The sequence below is a fragment of the Nothobranchius furzeri genome, chromosome 3 (genome assembly GCF_043380555.1).
Source record: "Nothobranchius furzeri strain GRZ-AD chromosome 3, NfurGRZ-RIMD1, whole genome shotgun sequence".
In the NCBI taxonomy this organism is placed as follows: Eukaryota; Metazoa; Chordata; class Actinopteri; order Cyprinodontiformes; family Nothobranchiidae; genus Nothobranchius; species Nothobranchius furzeri.
The window spans coordinates 82,747,542-82,768,478 of NC_091743.1; the positions used below are offsets into that span (position 1 = coordinate 82,747,542).

Sequence of the window (20,937 nt, forward strand, 5' to 3'; positions counted from 1 at the left end):
CTATTCAATTCAATTCAAGTTTATTTATAAAGCGCCAAATCACGACAAGAGTCGTCTCAAGGCACTTCACATAATAAAAATTCCAATTCAGGTCAGTTCATTAAGCCAATCAGAAATAATGTTTCCTATATAAGGAACCCAGCAAATTGCATCAAGTCACTGACTAGTGTCAGTGACTATACAGCAATCCTCATACTAAGCAAGCATGCAGCGACAGTGGAGAGGAAAACTCCCTTTTAACAGGAAGAAACCTCCAGAGAATCCTGGCTCAGTATAAGCAGCCATCCTCCACGACTCACTGGGGACAGACAGACAGACAGACACACACACACACACACACACACACACACACACACACACACACACACACACACACACACACACACACACACACACACACACACACACACACAAGTAATGTGTCTATAGTTATATTGTGATGTCTTAGCAAATATTCTATTTGGTGGAAGATAAACTTTACTGTACTTATTCTAGTGGATCTATAATTAAACGGATAAACTAGTAGTAGCACATCAAAAGTCAAGGAAACCAAAATGTTATTATCAGGAGAGAGAGAATGTTTAAGTGGTTAGCAGCAGTGTGCTAGTCGATGGCCCCCTCCATGAGGCCACCACAGCTCAAAATTCAATTCAGCCATGGATTGTGGGTAAAACCCTTCGCCTAAGTCCGCATTGATGCAAACTTGGGGAAAGTGTGGCTCAACGATGCAAAATGTTGTTCTGCACTTGAGGATCGGGACACCCTACGCACTCGCACCCCTGGACTGGAGCGCGCAACTGAAGGGCGCAGGAGTGGAAGTGCAAGTATTGGGATTAGGAGGGGCTTTCATCCAGGTGAAACAAACAACATGAAGATTGAACCAAGAATATTTAAGAGAAAAACATTGATAAAAAATCTTATAAAAGAAAAAAAAATCTGAATTAATTTTGTTCTTTATTGCTTTAATTCACTTTTATCATCATTTTTCCATTTATTTCCTCTCCATCTCCTTTCAGCTCCACCTGATTCATCACACACCTGCTTTTCGTCTCTCACAGTGACTTTTCATGTTACAGTGAAAAACTTTGATCTCCTACAGAGAAGATAAATATGCTCCTATTGATCTCACTATTGTCTATTTTTAGACATTTCAAGTTCAAAACGCTACCAATAAAAACACGAACCCAGCGCGGGAATCTGGTAGGACGATGAAAATAAGACGAGAGAGGAGGAGGAAATATTATTTACAGGATAAAGTTTCTGTTGGTGCAGCAGAGCAGAACAGGAGATCCCTGAAAGCAACCAGGAGCAACAACCGAGGCAAAAAGAGTTGGTGACATTTTCTCAGCATTATCTTGATTTATTTTAATCTGAATATGAAATGATGTATAAAAGGAATAAAATATCAATAATTCTAAGTGTGTTTTCATAAATTTTACTGTAATCTTTAATATAAAAACATCTGATTTAAACTTATTATTTAAAGCTACAAGATTTTATTAATAACAAGAAGCAACTTTATGTTTTTACTATAAATAAAGATAAAAAGTTCTTTACAGTTTGCAGAAAATTTAATGAAAGTTGTGGGAAAGTGTTAAATATAAAATCCATCAGTTTATTGGGTCGTGAAGGTGCCAGGTCCAGGAGGAAGACCCACACCTCCCAGTTCCTCCTGGTGGATTCCAAGGTGTTCCAAGATATGTAGAGACAACAAGGAATTCAGGATCTCCTCCCAGTGCCTGGAACAACCAGGAGGCATCTGAATCAGAACCACCTCCATTTGATGAGGAGGAGCAGCAGCTTGACTCCAAGCTCCCTCCAGACGTTCTACATCTTTGGGGGTGGTCTGGTTTAGGAGCCTCAGCTCTGCTTCCAGCAGATGATGGTTCTGGTGGTTCCAGACTTTCAGCGAAATTATTATGATGAATATTGGAAATGTAATTTTATGTTTTATGAAAAAATGAACTTTTGTTTCATAGTTAGAAAAGATCAAGAGTCTGACTACAAGACAGTAAAGTGCAAAATAGTCGGCAACCTAGAGGTCAGAAACTGAAAAACAAGCAGATCAAGCTGGTTCTCTTTCAGAAGATCAAAGATCATAAAGAACCCAGAGGAGTAAAACACAGAGAGGTTCTCTGCAGGTACCACACCGATGGAACACCTGGTGGTCTCTCTACAGATGAGTTGGTCCAGTCATTCCAGTCCAATCCAGTCCGTTATGCTAAGGTCCAGGCCGTTCTTGCTCAGTCATCTCCATGAGGAGGCTCCATTTGTTTCAGGTCCAGTTTTAAAACATTCTGAGTACTTTAGGAGATCTGGACCAGCCTCAGGTGTGAGTCTTCTTCACCTCCTGGTGACTCACTGAAAACCTCCTCATCTTCCTCCTCCCCTTCAAAGATGGCTGTCATGGGGGCAGAGAAGAAGCGGGAGGCAAAACGTCGGCTGGAGGAGCAGGGAGGCGTCAGGGAGCGAGGGCGCGTGTGAGAGGAGGAGAAGATGAAGACTGGAGAGGAAGAGGTGGAGGTAACAAGCAGGTGATCCTGGTGACTCCATCCCAACATCATAGAGATCTGACATGTAGTAGTGTCAGGGAGGTCAGGGGTCAGCGGATTCCCGGTGTTCTCCCGGATCTGGGAGGGGTGAACTGCTCCTAACTGGTGTGTTGCTGGAGGAGAGGATCTCTGGAGATCAGCAGGAGGAGCCTGGAGGACGCAAAGTCGCTCCACCGCAGAGATTCGCGATGAAGAATTGATCTGACTCCCCTTCCTCAGGAGGAGCGCCTTGAAGCTCTCACTCCTCGCTGATCTTCGACTCCTGAAAGCTGGAGGTCGGATCAGCTGGGACGGGGGTTCGGGGGGAGTCTCCAAAGGCGAGGAGGAGGAGACAACGTGTTTCTCTTCTTCTAAACCTCTTCTCCCAAGCATCTTCCGCTTTGATCTGAGACAAACGAGATGTTGTGTGAAGTTAAAAAGGAGAAAAACCTTCAGCACGGCGGTGGGTTCAAAGGTCAAAGTTAATCCCGTACGTCTCCTCGGTTTTTATAAGTCAACCAATCAGTGCAATATTTTCTTTTTTATTTAAGGTCATTTTAAAAGTAAAACTAAAAACCGGTCCTCGTTTATTTATAAGTAAACATTATTTATGAGTAAAATGCTCTTTAATCTGAATAAAACGTTCACTTTTATATAGAAAACTCACTTCTACTAGTTAAAATGAATAACTGCTACATAGTGAATCACAATTAAGTCTTCACATATCAATATTTTGAGTTAACGAGTTACTTTTTAAGTCACATTTAAAACATACTAAGTTACAAGGTCACAGGGTACAAAAGGAGGAAAGGAGACAACAAAGTTGTTATAGGATAAAAAAAAAACTTACAGAAGGATTCAAAACAAGAAAGTGGAGTCGGGTTTAAGGATCCAGGAGTGAAACTCTACCTCCTACAGCTACTGATGTTTTACCTGCAGCCACACCTGATTACAAGGAGTTCACGCTGTGCCTTCCCATACTGCACTGCTCCAGAGGCAGAGGGGGGACCAAGCAGATGAGTGAGGATGATGACTGTTAGACTAAAGGTGATCTGGGCGGGTTTCTGGGCTCCTACCTGTGAATGATGGCAAACAGATCCTCTGTGGTCCGAGGGCGAGCCGAGACCAACATCTGATCTGCTGAAACACCGACGAACACATCAGCTGTAAGACACACACACAGACGTGTTTATTTTATTTTAAATCAACGATCTGAGCAAAAGCGGTCAGACGCTGAGAGGATGGTTATTTTTTGAACACAGACAAGACCAGAACATTTGAACTGGGTACAACAATGTGGAGAAGTTCTGGGTTACGGATGAAAGAGTCTGGTGGTCCATATCTGGATCCAGGAAAAAGGATCATCACAGACACCAGTGGTCCAGTTTCTTTGGATTGGACCATTTTTTGTAGCGTGGGGGACGAGTGGTTCTAATGTTTTGTCAGTCAGGTGTCAGAACGTTTCTAAGTTAGGTTGGAGAACCAGAGAACACCCCCTAAAGGTTTTTACCTTGGGCCCAGACTTTAGCATCAGATCTAGAACTGCGTCCACATGAAGACACCGTCTCGAGTCTCCTAAACCCTGTCCCAGTGTGGACAACGACTTGATCTGATGAACCCCACTCACCATCTGAAGGTCTTCTGGATTCCTCGTCTCTCCTCTGGGCTTCGTTGTCCCCCTCTTCGTGTTCTGGTTCTTTAATCCTAAGGTCGGGCAGCGACAGCTCCTCCTGCAGGCTATCGGTGGACTGGACACTGCTCAGGGACAACCTGCTCCGACCAATCAGAGAGCAGGAGCTTTCGGAGTCACTTGTCTCTTCATGACACCTTCTGATACGTCTCAGCCTCTCATTCCTGTCTCTTTTCACATCGTGCTCATCTTCTGATGAGGATGAAGATGATGATGATGAAGATGATGATGAGGATGATGATAAGGGAGCGGGCTCCATTTTTGATGACATCATCAGCGTTTGTCTGCCCAGCCTCCTCTTTCTTCTCTTCTTTACTTTGTTTGTTTTGTTGGACACCACCATCACGGCTGTCATAGTCCCTTGCTCTTCCACCCATCGCTGCTCATTTTCCTCTTCATCTTCAGCCAATGAAGACCTCATCATCCTCCTATGAGAAGTCTTCCCCTCATCCAGAAGTTTGGTCTCTACAATTCTCCCACAGGACAGATCTCCTCTGGTCCAGATGGAAGAAGGTTTATGATCCATTCCTGTGAACCCTGATGGGTTTTGGGTCTCGTGGGTACCCATGGTCTCTAACGTCTCCGTGTGTCTAGCTCTTGTTGTTCCCGTGGTATTCATGTTGTCCCTGATTCCAGTGGAAGTCAGAGTTGGAGACGCACCGCTGGTCTCTGTGGTCCATCTGAAAGCCTCTCCTGCGGTTTTAGATGTGAGGAGCATCTTTTCTGTTTTGAGGTAGGTCACTGAACCATCTGGCTTCTGCAGAATCTGTGGTTTCTGCTTCACAGGCGAGCTGGTAGGTGAGTCTGTGGAGCTCGCCGAACTTCTGGGCGTTGCTGATTTGTTGGAAGTGCTTGGCGAGTGCTTTGGAGATGGTTGACCATTAGTCAAACAGGTGTATGAAGTCGTGTAGAAGGAACTAATGGGAAGCTGTGTTTGGCTGGTCAGCTCAGGAGAAGGCCCTGGTTCTGTTCCGACCTTGGGGGGTGCAGAGAGACCAAGAAGGTACAGATCAGGTTTCTTTGGTGGAACTGGTTTCTTTGGGGAGCAGGACCTCCCTGGACTACTTGACTTCACATAAGAAAATGTTGAACCTCCATCAGCTGAAGCCTGATTTTGTGATTTCTTGACTTCTCCTTCTCTTTTCCGTTGCTTTTCTCTCCGTTGCTCTTCAGGATCTTTAAACTCAGCTCCCACCAGGGGTCGTTCGGGAAGAGGAACCTGAACATTAGGGCCAACATGAAAATAATCAGCATCTTGACCCATTTTCACCCAGGGACAATCAGGACTGCAAACCTGAACATTCAGCAGAGTGGAAAACATAACTTCCTCCTGCTGTCGTCCTGTGGATTTGGTATTTTGCGACATCTCTTTGTTACTCTGGTCTTCCTGGTTAGCTGAGCCTTGGCGGTTAGCATCAGCTGACTCATGAACTCCATTCCAGGTCTCGGGTTTTATTTTGTTGGGTTTCTGGTGTTTGGTCTTGACGCTGACTGGATTAGTCTCTAGAGGACTTGCTTCACTGCCAGCCACGATGCAGATCCCATCTTCTACTGTTGGTCCTGAAAGCTTAGAATCTTGATGAGTTTCCTCCTGTTCAACAAAGTCCACTTGAGCATCTTCAGTCTTGTTAGCATTTTCAATGGAGATGCGAACCCCTGTTAGATAACTGGTGTCAATCGGGTCACTGACTTGTCGTAAGACTTCCCGGTTCCTAACAGAACGGAGCTTGGTGCTCTGCAAAGCTCCAGAGGTGATTAGGAGAGAGGGAGGCCTCTGAGAGATACCAAGGAGGGAGGGAAGAGGAGGAGGTGGTGGTGGAGGTGGAGGAAGGTCAGATGGGGAGGGAAGATTGGGATTAGATGGTGTAGATGCTCTGGAAACTAGCGTATGATGGGAACTCCGTTTTACAGCATAGGAGTAGGGTGGAGGAGGGGGTCGAGCAGAGGGGGGTAGAGGAGGTGGTGCAGGGAGAGATAAATCTGGAGCAAGAAGCGGAGAAGGAGGAGGATTTTTGTTAAAAGATAGAGGAGGGAGGGGAGGAGCAGAGGGAGGAGAAATGCAAGAGGCAAACTGTGGAAGAGGAGGTGGAGGTACGGGTGAAGGAAGGTTTGAGGTAGCCGGTTCAGGAGCAGGAGTATTATGTTGTGGAAGAGGAGGAGGAGGTGGTAGAGGTGGAGGCATGGGAAGAGTAGATTTTGGAGGAGCAGAAAGAGAAGGGGGAGGGGGTGGTGGAGGAAGAGTAGGAATATGCCTGGCTAAAGAGTCAGAGGATGTGTAAGAGGAAAGGGAGGAAGTGGATGAAAATGAGGAGGAAAGGGAGGAGAGGAGTGATGACTTTCTTTGTGGGACTGGAGGTTTGGGCCTTCCTTCACCACGAGATCTGGTCCTGGGAAGAGAGGAGGTGTTGAGAGGCAAAGGGAAGGACGATGAACATGGAGTAAAGAAGGGGGAGGTCGGAGGCAGGGAGAAGGCTCCAGGGGAGGAGGGGCTGAGAGGAGAAGACACGGGAGTTCCAGGAGTAGGAGTGTTGGACTGGCTGGAGTAGCCGCTGGAGGGAGAGGCAAGGTGGTGATACCCAGACACAGAGGAGTCAGGAGTCGGCTGGTGCAGACTGAGTGTCAGATTTTCACCCTTTAGACCAGGAGATCCAGGGAGGAGAACGTGGAGGTGATCAGGGCTTGTCGGGTCGGTGTTGGATGTGGAGTCAACAGAAGGTTCTGAGTTAGGGTTTGGATCTAAAGGCTCAAAAGTTGAGACCGTCCCACAGTTCAGACTACTCTGCCTTCTTTTGATGCTTCGGGGAACCCAGGGGTCGCTGAACGTTTGGGGAGGTTGGGTGGGAGTGTGTACGCTGGTGTGATTCACTCGAGGGCTGCGGTCCAGACGAGGACTTGGTGAAGACCTGCAGGCTTTGCTGCGACCAGACCGGCGCCTCAGAGAGTCCAGACGTGTTGGTGGAGGAGGCGGATGCTTACACTTCCGTAGAGAGATGCTGCGAGCGACAGAGCGGGAGTACAGCGAGGAGGTGCTGGACTTCCTTTTCTCTTGGGGAGAGAAGTTTATCTTCTCTGAAAAAAGGAAGGCGCCGTCAGGGCAGGAGGGAGTGGAGCGGCCAGAGAAGATGAGAGGATCACAGTTCCAGCCCTCTTCTGAGGAACATCTGGTATCCTGAGTGATGCTGCTGTGGATGCTGGAGCTGGAGGAGAGAGCCTGGTAGCTCCACCCCTCCTCGTTTCTGGAGTCACCATCATAAAAGCTCTGGGAAGTCCTCTGGATGAAGGTCTGGATGTCGGGAACTCCGTGACTAACTGAATCAGTGATAGAGGAGGAGGAGGAGAGGCAGTGGGAGGGGGAGGGTGGAGCTTCATTGAAGGGAACACTGTTGAGATAAGACCACTCTGATGGGAGGGAGGAGCTGGCTGGGGAGGAAGAAGGAGACTGAGGTTCCACTCTGGCACTGGGGTCAAAGGGCAGCAGGGGCTGAAGGTCGCTAGGGAAACCCTGTAGATCCTGAGACTGGACAGACAAGAGACAGAAAAGGGACATAAATCAGATTTTAAATCTTGTTTCGGTTCTGTTAACGTGTCAAAAGTTTCCTGAACTGACTTGGCTGGATGAGGAGGTGCTGAGTGTCCTGTAGGAGGCGCTGTTATAGCTGACCTCAGTGCTCAGGGAGGAGTTGGTGGCCAGACGGGGGAGGCTGTAGACCTCAGAGGAGGAGACAGGATGCTTGTTGACACGAGGGGAGGAGGTGAGGGAGGCCATGAGGCTGGACAAGCCCTCTCCTCTTGGAGCCCGAATCTTCCTCACGGACATCTGCGCCTCCTTCAGGAGATTTGCCCTGTCCTCTGTGTCCTCCTGCTTGTTTTGGGATTCCTGTGAGGAGGTGCAGGATAAGGAGGTGGATCGGCCCACTGTGGAGAACTGACCAGGGAGAACCACAGAGGCCGGAGACTTGGGAATGACATCATCTGGTGTCTCAGAGACGGTTTTTCGGCGACTCAGTTTACGAGGTCGTCGACTCAGCGAGTCAGAATTGGAGAGGGTTCTCCGAAAGCTGGCCTGGCGATCAAAACTTTCCCCTTAAACGAGAAACAACAAACACAAGAGTAAACTAGTTATGTAATCTATACTCTAGTCTAGTCAGAAGCTATCATCTCTGGAAGCAGCTCTACCTGTTACATTGATGGGAACTATATCCGCTCCAATCGCCTCTGCCTGCTGCCTCATCCTCTCCTCTGGCGTCGGAAGTCGCAGAAGTAGGTCAGTTTCCATGACAACAGCCGAGTCATCGGTTTGTGAAGAATCCTCCCAACAGGAGGTGAGACCAACAGGGTTCAGGACCAGAGGGGTCATAGGTCGAGTGTTGGTCAGGAAGAACTTATCATCTTCATCTGAAGACGCTGAAGACTGATAAAGGAAATCAACAGTGAATAGAACTAGGAGCAGGTTAGACTCGTGTAATCTGTTAGGGACTCTATAGGGTCTATGGTAGAGAAGCTGGGCCATGTTTACCTTTCTCCTCCAAAATGAAAACCTGAAACAAACTGAAAAACAAGAACGAGAGAAAAGGGCCAAGATTCTGGTCCACTAAGGAACGAGGGGTGGATAAAGAGTGAGAGGGTGTAATAAAAATGAGCAAAAGGTGATTTCAGGATCAGCTCAGGGCAAACAGAGCAGGTCAGTACATCAGGTAAACCAGCAGGGGGCGGTAAATGTAAGTAGCATACAGAATGAAACGGTAAAGGGATCAGAAGTAGCCTGACAATAATAAAAACTAGAAGAAACAACACAAAAAAATACTAAAGCAAAATAAAACATTCTAAATGGAAAAAAATACACATAAAGATGACACTTTACAATAAGGATCCCATCATTAACATTACTTAAGGGAATATTAAGCATAAATAAAGTATTAAATGATATTATGTAATGTATTATTAAGCAGACACCACCGCCCTGGCCCTTTGTCCTAACTTTAAGGTCGCTTAATAGTCACTATTATCGGGAACATTAAAAAGGGATCTTTTGTTTATTAATGCTTAATAATGCACCAAGTAACATTAATACGGAACCTTTATTGTGAAGTGTTAGCAAATGGATAAACAGATTTCTAAAGGTCACACAGTAACTATACATGAAGACCTAAAACTAAAACCTTTCACATGTGTGAACATACAGCAGATAATAAAAATATTGGAAAATTATTTAGATTTAAATGAGAAGCACAAACAAAAATGAAGTCAGATACAGAAAGTTGTAGTTCAGACATTTGGAAGAGGGATTCTGTCAAACGTTTCTTAACCTGTTGTAGAAAACACCTGGAACAACCTCAGTTTGGAGAAACAAATTATAATAATAATAATAATAATAATAATTTGACTTTACCAAGAGGACCAAAAGGGAGGCAAAGAAATGGGCCCAAAAGAGGATGAGAGAAACATGGGAGGAAAAACCAGTGCATGGACAATACCCCTTGAGAGTAACAAAGGCAGACGTAGAACAAGACCATACTCATCAGTGGCTACGCAGTGCAGGACTGAAGGCAGAAACTGAAGGATTTTTGATAGCAGCACAAGACTAGAGCCTGTCAACACGATCATGCCACCACAAGATCATGAAAGATGGAACAGACCCAGTGTGTAGAATGTGCAGCCAATATGAAGAAACCATTGACCACATTCTCTCAGGCTGCCCCACTCTAGCCAGAACTGAGTACATCCACAGACATGACAGGGCAGCAAGCTATATCCACTGGAAGATCTGCAAGCATTTCCATCTACCAGCTGCAGATAAGTGGTGTGAACACCAACCACCAATACTGAAAACAACAACATCACAGTGTTAAGGGACATGCCAATCAACACAGACAGAGAAATCATGGCCAACAGACCAGACATAATCATCAAAAACACAGAAGAGAAGACCTGCCTCATGATTGACACGACCATCCCATCTGAAAAAAAAACGTCACCACCAAGGAGCTTGAAAAGCTATCAAAGTACAAGGACCTGGAAATAGAAGTCGCAAGAATGTGGGGGATGAAGACAACAACAATACCCGTCGTAGTGGGTGCACTTGGCCTCATCAAGAAGGGACTGGAAAACAGAACAAAACAGATTCCTGGAAACCCAACAGTCCAAGAAATCCAGAAGATTGTTCTTCTCGGAAGTGCCCACATCATCAGAAGGACGCTTTCCATAAACTAACCCTAAAACTGCCTTAGAAGCATGGATCGATTCTGGCACGTCAGTGAAAGCATACAAATATACAAAAAATATACTAATAATCAATCAATCAATACTTAGTATAATAATAATAATAATAATAATAATAATAATAATAATAATAATAATAATAATAATAATAATAATAATAATATTGTTAGCTTCTGTATCATTTCTGGTTGGAATTTTATTATTATTATTATTATTATTATTATTATTATTATTATTATTATTAGCTTCTGTATCATTACTGAGTTGGAATTTTATTATTATTATTATTAGTAGTATTATTATTATTAATATTATTCTCATTCTTATTATTTTATAATAAGAATGATAATAATGATAATGATAAAAAAAAATAATAATAATAATAATTATTATTATTATTATTATTAATATTATTCTCATTCTTATTATTTTATTATTATTATTATTATTATTACTATTATTATTATTATTATTGTTAGCTTCTGTATCATTTCTGGTTGGAATTTTATTTTTATTATTATTATTATTATTATTATTATTATTAATAATATTATTCTCATTCTTATTATTTTTATAATAAGAATGATAATAATGATAATGATAATACTAATAATAATAATAATAATAATTATTATTATTATTATTATTATTATTATTAGCTTCTGTAGCATTTCGTTGAACAGAACTGAGTTCTGTGCTTCTCCAAACTGAGGTTGCTCAGAGAGCTGTCTCACCTTCCACCAACACGATGAGAACAAGTGTGTTTTGATGAAACTCAGGAGGTTTACATGTGATTTCACAGGACTTGTGATTTTAAAGAAAACAAGAAACCAAACAATCATCACTTCACGTTTCATCAGCATCTCATTTCTCTTACCATCTTCCCGCTTCGGTCCCGCCACCTCCTGCGTGTGCTGCCCTCTGATTGGTTGAGGCCAGAGGCTGGGGAGAAGGTGGGGCTCTGTGGGAGGGGCTGAGAGTGTCCATGCTGAGTCAGTCCGTAACACGCTACAGATACACAAAGAGGGAAGTGATGCAGCTGAGTGGAGAGCTTACAGATGGATCAGTCTGACTGTTTAGGACTGAAATCTTTGCCTGAACCAGGAGAAAAGTGATCAATAATCAATCTGTTTCTCCTCCTGATGAATGAATCCAGCATGAAATCACAGAGGCAGCAGCTGTGTCCTTGTAAGTGATGAGGGTGCAGGGTGGTGCTACAGCTGCTGCAGACTGCAGCAGAATGTGGTGCATGAAGCCCCTGCAGCCCACTGCAGTCCAGCTGCAGCACTCGTCACACAGATGGTTTCACTGATCAGACCTGGAGACGTTTCAGAGAAACATCTCCTGGAAAAGCTTCTACCAAAGAGGAAAGAGAAGCACTTCGCTGAGGGCCTAATTTATTTAGATGTCACTAGAAAGGAGCTCTTCATATTTTTGTAGCTTTGCATTTGGTTGATTTTTCTCTTGTGTTTTGCATTTGGTTGATTTTTCTCTTGTGTTTTGCATTTGGTTGATTTTTCTCTTGTGTTTTGATCTTCTAGCTGAATCTGTTAGCGAGATCTTGTGTGGCTTTAATCAGAGAAATCCCAAACAGTCAACATCTTTGATAACTCACAACCTCAGTGTAGAGAAACAGAGATTGTTTCTGATGCATTTCAGGATGGCAGTTTTTGGCCTTGGCTGCACTCAGGCTAGCCAGTTAGCATGGCTGCCTGTTCAGAGCTAATTTCTATTTCTGGAAACTGAGGCTGTTCAAAGAGCTCCCTGTGTCTGTTCATTATTGTTTACTGACACGTATCTTTAAAGATCAGAACTACTGCTTTACACCTGACCTCTGAATTATTCATGTAATAATAAATATCTAATATCTAAGTAATATCTAAACAGGTGCGTATGTACCAGGGCCCCTGAGCCCTGGGGGGCCCAGAGCAGACACAGAGGTGATGCTTAGCACGGGGGCTAAAGCCCAGCTCAACCGTGCTACACCATTAGATCCAGACGTCCCGAAGCTGTCAGTTCCCACTTAAGTTCTTGTCAGGGATATAATAACTTTGTTATTTGTTGTTTGTCTGCAGCCGCCTCACCTCGCAGGTCATCAGCGCTGCCCGATCTTCTCTTGCTGGGAATGAAGCGCAGTCCATGCTGGGGTTTCTGGGTAGTGTAGTGAACGGACCACCTATTGTCCCCGTCCCCTGCTGAAGAGAGACACACGGAGAGAGAAATTTAGCACGAAGCTGCTTTCAGCTTTTAACCTCGTTTCAGCAAATCTGTTCACACAGAGGGCAGCAGAGATGGAGGAAGCTGCAGCTCTCAGCACTCCTCAAGGTGACTTCAGCTCTCTGCTTCGAGGCTTTTATTGTTAAGGAGCAGCAGCTTCATCTGATGAGCCTCGAATAAAGAGAAGAACCGTAGAATCTGTCGGTCTTCATTTTAATTTGACCAAATCAGAGTTGCTACAGTAAAAGCAAAAATCAGATTAAAGTGAAAATGTTCAACAATCTGGATCAAGATGAAAACTTTGATCTGTTCTCCTGAGGTTTCTGGGATTCTTGATGGGGTCTGTCTGAAAGTCATTACACAGTATCGTCTGATTCCCGAAGGTGACATTATCTTGTTGTGTGGAGTGGGGTTCTGAAATGATCCTTAAGGAGTTTGTCCTAAATCCAGGAGGAGACCTCGGTTAGTCTGCTCCAGAAATCAGAAAACGTATCGTGAGAATCTTTAACCTACAGCATCAAGAAGGTTCTGAGGTTTTGACTGAGACCAGAGGCCACAGAACATGGAGGGCAGCTTGGACAGGTCTGAGGAAGCCCAGAAAGCAAAACCTTATGTTTATGGCTCTGAGGTTATCTGATCTGCACCTGTAGGTCAGATAGTTCTTCTGCATGTTTTAAAGGATCCTCAGGTGGTTCTGTTTTTCGAAACTGGTTTTTAAGTGTCTTAACGGTCTTGGGCCTTCTTATCTCTCAGAACTGTTTTTACCGTATGAACCCTCACGGCCTCTGCGCTCCTCTGGCAGGCGTCTCCTGGTCATCCCTAAAGTCAGAACACACACTCACGGCGAGGCGTCCTTCCAGTGCTATGGCCCTCGCCTTTGGAACGAGCTGCCGGAGGACCTCAGGGCTGCAGAGAACGTTCATGTTTCTAAGTCCAGGCTCAAGACCCGTCTATTTAGGTTAGCTTTTATCTAAATATTTACCACAGTTTTATTATTTAATATTATTATTTTACTGTCTATATGATTTTATTTATTACTTATTTTCTAACTTTTGTCCCTTATATTAGCTCTTTTATTATATTTTTACTCATTTTAATCCAGTGTTTCCTCTGTAGGGGCCCTCTGCCCCGGGAGCGGTGGTCGACTGTAGTTTCCTGGGTGCTCTATAGGTGGGGGTCTATGCTCCCCCTCCACTGAGCGCCCTGACTTAGTGTGGAAGACCTGATGCTGCCGGGGCAGACGGCTCCTCTGATGGCGTTTCCTTGCCTTACCTTACCTGGCTCATCTGGACTCAGCCAAATATAATTTTTACTTGTGTGTGTGTGTGTGTGTGTGAGTGCGTGCGTGCGTGCGTGTGTGTGTGTGCTTGCATATGTCTGTTAATGTTTTTAACCTGTTATGGGAATCTGGGGTCATTTTGTAAAGCACTTTGAGTAGCACTTTGTTTGAAAAGCGCTTTATAAATAAATCTGATTGATTGATTGATTGATTGATTGATTGATTGATTGATTGATTGATTGATTGATTGATTGATTGATTGATTGATGAGGGAGCAGAAATCTTACAAAGTATCAACTCTGAGAATAAACAAACCTCAAAGGATTCTTCTAAATCTGATTCTGATCCAAGCAGCAGAGCCTGAAGTAAACAAACATCTGGAATAAACAACCTCTACACAATTATTTTGTCATCATCTGGAAATGCCTAAACTACATCTCTAGATTTTGTTTTATTGTTGATTGTTGGAGGTCATCTCAAACACCAGAAGAACCAAAGGATCCATAAAGAGAGATGTGTTTTTTTCCAGCTGAATCAAAAGGAGAATCTCAAACTGGGTCCACTAAAATCTCTACCCTGCAAACAGTCAGCGTTGCACGGAGGCACGTGAGTCCGCATTGCACAGTGGGTAGAGTCTTTAAAAGGCTTCCAGAGACCTGAGAGGGGAGTCCTTCCACTAGATTTCATTATTAGACTGTTTTTCCTTCAGGGTAGCGGTAGATTGCTGCTGGAGTCCTAGAAACAGTTACCTGTGACCTTCCTGTAATTTCAGGCTAATCAGAACATCCAGGTGAAACTGCTGACCTGAACAGTTTGATGTAAATGAATATAAACCTGACAACCAATCAGAAACCAGAATTGCATGAGGTCATCATTAGAAATCTAGGTCTAAATCAACCCTGATTTACCCCTCATCGATACAGCAGCACCTACCTGAGGTCTTCCTGAGGTACCTGAGGACAGATTTGATCGCCGCTGCAATCAGAACCATCACAACGCCACTCACACACACTCTCACACACACTCTCACACACACACAGACTCCAGAGGCTGCAGCAGAGAGGAGCCAAGTGGGCGAACAGCAGCAGAAATGCAGCTTGGCTCTCTGCGACGCTGCTCTCCTCCTACTCCTCCTGCTCCTCGCTCTCTCAGTCTCTCTCTCTCGCTTCCTTCCACACGCACCTGCCACGTTGGCAGGAAGCCAGCACACGTGTGTGTCACCAGGTGATGAAGGTTACCTACAAACACCGCATCAACAAGTTGCTTTGAAGATGAAGGGAAAGTGTGTGTGTGTGTGTGTGTGTGTGTGTGTGTGTGTGTGTGTGTGTGTGTGTGTGTGTTGGGTGTTTGGTTTTCTGTTCTTTTGAGTTGGAGAGAGGCAGTGATGATGATGATGATGATGAAGATGATGATGAAGAGAACACACATCCTCAGAGTTTATCCAGACTTATCATCATGGGGGGGGGGGGGTGTTTCCTTGTATTTATTGGGTGTATTTCTGTTTGTTTTGTTTATATCTGCTGAGGCTTTGGTTCATAACAATGTTTTTCATGACGCTGTGTCTCACTTCACACACACACACACACACACACACACACACACACACACACACACACACACACACACACACACACACACACACACACACACACACACACACACCATTAAGACGGTTCCCATTCAGGTCCTGGACTTGATTCAGACCCTAAGCCCAACCCCTTTTAAATGCAAAAATAACTAAAAATACTTAGAATCAAATCAAACTGTATAAAATGATGTGTAAATGTTGAAATGCAATTACAAATTCAGCAGTTTTCAACTAAATAACCCCGTTTTACTCCTCATGAGGAGGTATAACATGGCTGTTATTAGTTCGAGTGTACAGTCATCCCCTCTTAGCTGTGGTGCTTGGCGTGTCGTCTGTTGTTCTTCTTACTTGTTGACATTCATCACCTTCATTGTCACCAGTGACAAACTGGGACAGCTCCAGTCTGTAAGTGTGTCGACTATGTGGGCCATGAGTAGCAGCTAATTGCTTCCTTCAACGCTGACAGCCTCGCTGTCTGTTCATCTTCATCTTCCTCTGTTTTAATTAGTTTTAATAATTAGATGCCAACTAGGTCACGATACCATTATGTCACGCAGTTATAATTATAGCCCCAGGAGATTTGTTTCTAAACTCTCACTGTCGTCCAATCAAAGGTAAAGAGGGGCGGGGCGTACATCATCTACCCTAGCAACTCCAGGTGTGTTTTACCTGGACGACGTGGCTGACATCCAGGTAACATAAGGGCCGTTCATCTGTTGTTACAGGAATTAGCCTTTAGTTTAGAGTGTGGAGCTAATCTCTGCACACAAACAGGAGATTATACACACCCACACACCCACACACACACACACTCTGCAGCTGGTGTGTGTTTGTTCTATCTGAGAATCAGCGCTGAGTGATGAATTATTGATCAGACGATCACACACTGTGAGCGAGTGTTTTAACAGGCTTTAATCATCACACACAGACATGAAAAAAACACGAGGCTGCTTTCAGAACCAGACCATGAAACGTGACCAAACTGGACTGGATCAGAGCTGGCCAGACCGGGCTCCACCAGCAGAGCTTTCAGACAGCCGCCTAATTAAATCTCAATATACAACCAACATTTCCTGCTGAAACAAACAAAAGCAATGAGCCTGCAGGGACCAAACTAGGATAATTCCATATAAAGCATTCTGATCAGGTCCAAAAGAACCAAACTCACAGCACAGAACATTTTAAAATAGTCAAACCAATCTGAGTTAGAGGAAAAACTTGTTTTATTTGTAGAGACTATTTTTTTCCGGCTGAAATAATGAGTCCACTCCTCTTCCTCAGCCATGCTGTTGTACTGTGAATCAGCACTGCAGCGGGCCAGTCCAGAACCAGAGCCAAGGATGTACTATCACAGAACCCTGATCCAGACCAGAACCACCAGAACTCTGACACTGTTTTTTACTCTGATCCTGATCTCTGGGGTACTGGAGCATCCCTTTTTTGTAATGATGAACAAAGATCCTTTCCTCCTGGGTTAGCTCTTTCTGTTCCAGATCAGACTCAGGTCACGTGACCTTGTCTTCAGAACCTAAGAGAACCTTTCTGGATAGAACCGATGAAAACCAGTAAAACAAGAACTAAACCAGATCTATTCCCAGTGTACCTTCTCAGTGCAGCTCAACTTGGTTCAGCTCAAGTCTCAAGCCAGGTTTCCAGCAGCACCACTCGGTCAAAAACGGCTCTGTACAGCGTGCTAACAGTGTTTCCTGCCAACTCAGTGACATAAAGTCAAGTGCACCTGGCTGCAGCATGAGGAAAGGGCCGGCGTCGGGCCAGGCGGGTGGCGGTGGGTAACTGGGGCACTTGCGATCTTTACTCGAGACAAAAACAGCGTGAGCTGATCTGAATGTTGCACAAACATTCTGCTCAGTCTCTGGCTTTTTGACAGACTCTGAACAAGGAAGTGGCTGCAGGCAGAAAGCTCCACCCCTTTAGACAATCAATGCGTTTCTGGACTGAGCCATCAGGCTAGGAACCACAGCAAAGTAGGTACTGGAATTTGGGGAAAAATGCCAAACTGTGGTGTTGGAAAGGCTGTCAGACCAATCCGCACCCATCCAAATCACAATATTGGAAAAGGGCAGAAAATGTTTGGGTGGGGTTCCTTTAAACCTGAGGAACAGCTCTTGTGGGTGCGGTCATCACAGTGGGGGACGAGGGACACCAGCGGCAGCTGCAAGGTGATCAGTATGTCACAGAAAAACACAACAATGGCAGACATGTTGTTGCTCATTCTGATCAGTCTCCAGAATAAGCTGTGGGTAGGGAGACATCGTCGTCGTTGTCGTCGTCTTCCTCCGCTTATCCGGGTCCGGGTCGCGGGGGCAGCATCCCAACTAGGGAGCTCCAGACCGTCCTCTCCCCAGCCACCTCCATCAGTTCCTCTGGCAGGACCCCAAGGCGTTCCCGGACCAGATTGGCGATGTAACCTCTCCAACGTGTCCTGGGTCGACCCGGGGGCCTCCTGCCGGCAGGACATGCCCGAAACACCTCCCCAGGGAGGCGTCCAGGAGGCATCCTGACCAGATGCCCAAACCACCTCAACTGACTCCTTTCAATCCAGAGGAGCAGCGGTTCTACTCCGAGTCCCTCCCGAATGTCCGAGCTCCTCACCCTATCTCTAAGGCTGAGCCCGGCCACCCTACGGAGGAAACTCATTTCGGCCGCTTGTATCCGCGATCTCGTTCTTTCGGTCATTACCCAAAGCTCATGACCATAGGTGAGGACTGGGACGTAGATCGACCGGTAAATCGAGAGCCTGGCTTTCTGGCTCAGCTCCCTCTTCACCACCACAGATCGGCTCAGCGTCCGCATCACTGCAGACGCTGAGCCGATCCGCCTGTCGATCTAGGGTAGGGAGACAGTTGGCAAAATAGTCTGAAACAACCAGTGACTTCGCCCCCTACCAATCAGTAGCGGTGTGACCAAGTCACTGCTTTGCAAGTCACAAGTAAGTCACAAGTCTTTCCAGTCAAGTCTCGAGTCAAGTCTAAGTCGAGTCCAAAGTCAATGATCCGGAAGTCCAAGTCACGTCCAAGTTCATAACTTTGAATTTTCAAGTCATAATTAAGTAATCTGTCCAACTTCAATTTAATGACAATGATAATAAACAAATTCCAGAAATAAAGCTTCTTAAAGCTTCATTTATTTGCTAAAACAAGCAGAAAGTGCAACTGAAGCTGATTATAAACAAAGTGCTGCTGCTTTTGGTCGTAAATCAAACCCAGAATGAAGAATGATTCATGATTTTTGTCCTTGTCGGGCCACTTTCGTGCTAAAATATCAAATATGCTCAAGACATCATCAAGTCAACAGATGCAAGTCGATTCAGTTCGCAAGTCATTGGCGTTCCAGTCAGAGTCAAGTCGTAAGTCTCTATTGATTTTATCAAGTCAAGTCAGAAGTCATTAAAATAATGACTCGAGTCTGACTCGAGTCCAAGTCATGTGACTCGAGTACACACCTCTGCCAATCAGTAACTAACAGTTGCTGATGTTGGGTTTTCGGCCTACTTGGAAACACATCAAAGCAGGAGAACCATAATAAAACCAAGTGTCCTGTTTATTTGGACATCGCGAAATCGCCCCAAAAATAAAGTTAGGGTAAGGACCAATCAGGTGGAACATGTTGGAAACAAACACTGAAACACTGGGACCACCAAGAATCAAACAGATCCAAAAGTGGTCAAGCTGAAGTAAGAGGGACAGCTCAGGACTAAACAGACCAGTTTGTGCTAATCAAGAACATCCAAGACCAAAGACACTTGATCGACTGAAAACATCCAGGAAAAAATGGAGAAGAGGTGGAATTATGAAGGGCGTGGGCGGGGGACAACACTGACTTTAGGACGATGAGAGATGGACCTTTTATTTGACATCTCAAAAATTCTAAGAGTACCTTTTTGGAGAAGGGGCGTGGTTTGCAACGCTTCATGTCGGGAGCTTCTCCCTCTGTGCCGTCTGAAGCAGAAGAACCTGGTCTTGCGCCTCCTTGTGGACTGGTACCGGTACTGTGGCTGGACCTCTGGTTCTTTGGATGGGTTTGTGACACTTAAGGGGGAAGGAACAGGTAAGGTGTAGCCAGGACGGGGTTCAGGTGATGGGGGGCAGGAGCTAGTTCTACGGCGATGGGTGAGGACAGGGTAGGAGGGGCGTGGCACCTGAAGGGGCGTGGCCTGTAGCTGAGGTTTTCCATGAGCTTCTGGAGAAAGGAAGAGTTTTCCATGAGTCTCGGGGGAAAGAGAAAGGTAGACATGAGGGCGTGGTGGGAGGTGCCAGGGGTTGTTACCTAGACATTGGAGGTGAGGTGGGAGGGGCTTCTTGTCAAATGAGGGTGACTTTGGCCTGTTTGCGCCACTGGCATTCCACATGGCGTTCTGCTGCTGGTGGATCTTGGCGCTGAGCAGGCGCCGCCTCAGGCTGCCCTCCGTTTTTGGTTGGAGAGCGACCATCTTACGTGGAAGTAGTTCATCTCGTTCTTCATCGGGTCCTCCGTTCCAGCAGTGTGATGTCACACCAGGAGCCGCCCCCTCACCACCCAGACATTCCACGTAAGAAATCATCCTGCTGGTTTGTTACGGGATCAGCTGTTTCATCTTCGTACCGCTTCCTGGTCAACAGTTCAGTGTTTTCAATAACTGTTCAAGATCCTTCACAATAAAAGTCCCAGATAGATTCAGTCCTTCCACATGAAACCTTTCTCTAAAATTCTCAGAGTTCTTTGATCCTGGACAGCAGAAGGCTGGTCTCACCCGTCCTTCAGAATAAAACCAGAGGAAACGAGTCCGCCTCAATGTTCAAAGAAAAATTAAGAGAAAGAACTTTGAAAATGTTGTAAAACTCAAGATTTATGAATGAATCATTCTTCTCAGACGTTCTTCAGAATACATTCTGAAGAAGCTTTTCTGCATAACGTGAAAATATTTTCATCTTTAAAGAGAAATATCATCAGATGTTTTCTGTTTTAAGCTCAGAGTGGGATCTGCACTCCACACAAGTCTGAATAAAAAATGAAATCTCAAACAACCAGGAAACAAGTTCAGTTTTAGGCTCAAAACTCAAAGCAGCTTCTCCAGATTCCACCAGCAGTAAAACCTCAAACCTCCAAGAATCCAGAACCTCCTTCCTCTTTCTGAGTCTGGAAACACAAAAGTCCAGGAGTCCAAAAGTTGGTGTTTGAGCATGTTGAGAATACTCTGCTCTACCTCTCCTCTCTCTGGCTTTAATCTGCTAACAGGGATTATCCAGGTCTGCAGATGGTCGGTACTGATCGGGTTTGTACTCTGACACTCACACCACATGCTGCTGGGGGTCCGGGCCCATCCCGAGTCTCAGAACCAGAAACCAAAAGGTCAGTGTCCATCAAGCTTTAGTTACACTTCAGCCAATGCTGCTGGGATGCAACGGTTTTCTGT

The 20,937-nt window shown here is 45.1% G+C and overlaps 1 protein-coding gene across 6 annotated transcripts in view; it reads right to left on the minus strand.

Annotated features, from left to right (window-relative positions):
* Positions 1-458: 458 nt before the first annotated feature.
* The window catches only part of nhsl1a (NHS-like 1a), a 23,132-nt gene continuing 2,653 nt past the window's right edge, over positions 459-20,937 (minus strand). Inside the window, exons 1-9 of one of the 6 annotated variants that reach the window (XM_054734819.2) lie at positions 19,812-20,894; positions 19,422-19,724; positions 12,525-12,635; positions 11,318-11,448; positions 8,398-8,632; positions 7,829-8,304; positions 4,159-7,738; positions 3,608-3,695; positions 459-2,937 (exon numbers count right to left, since the gene is read on the minus strand). In XM_054734819.2, coding sequence (XP_054590794.2) covers positions 2,307-2,937; positions 3,608-3,695; positions 4,159-7,738; positions 7,829-8,304; positions 8,398-8,632; positions 11,318-11,448; positions 12,525-12,635; positions 19,422-19,724; positions 19,812-20,085 — 5,829 coding nt within the window. In that variant the 5' untranslated portion in view covers positions 20,086-20,894 and the 3' untranslated portion in view covers positions 459-2,306. Of the gene's footprint in view, positions 2,938-3,464; positions 3,517-3,607; positions 3,696-4,158; positions 7,739-7,828; positions 8,305-8,397; positions 8,633-8,737; positions 10,513-11,317; positions 11,449-12,524; positions 12,636-14,869; positions 15,206-19,421; positions 20,898-20,937 lie in introns of those variants that run through there. The other 5 variants (XM_070549963.1, XM_070549962.1, XM_015957960.3 and 2 more) reach the window with 5 other exon arrangements.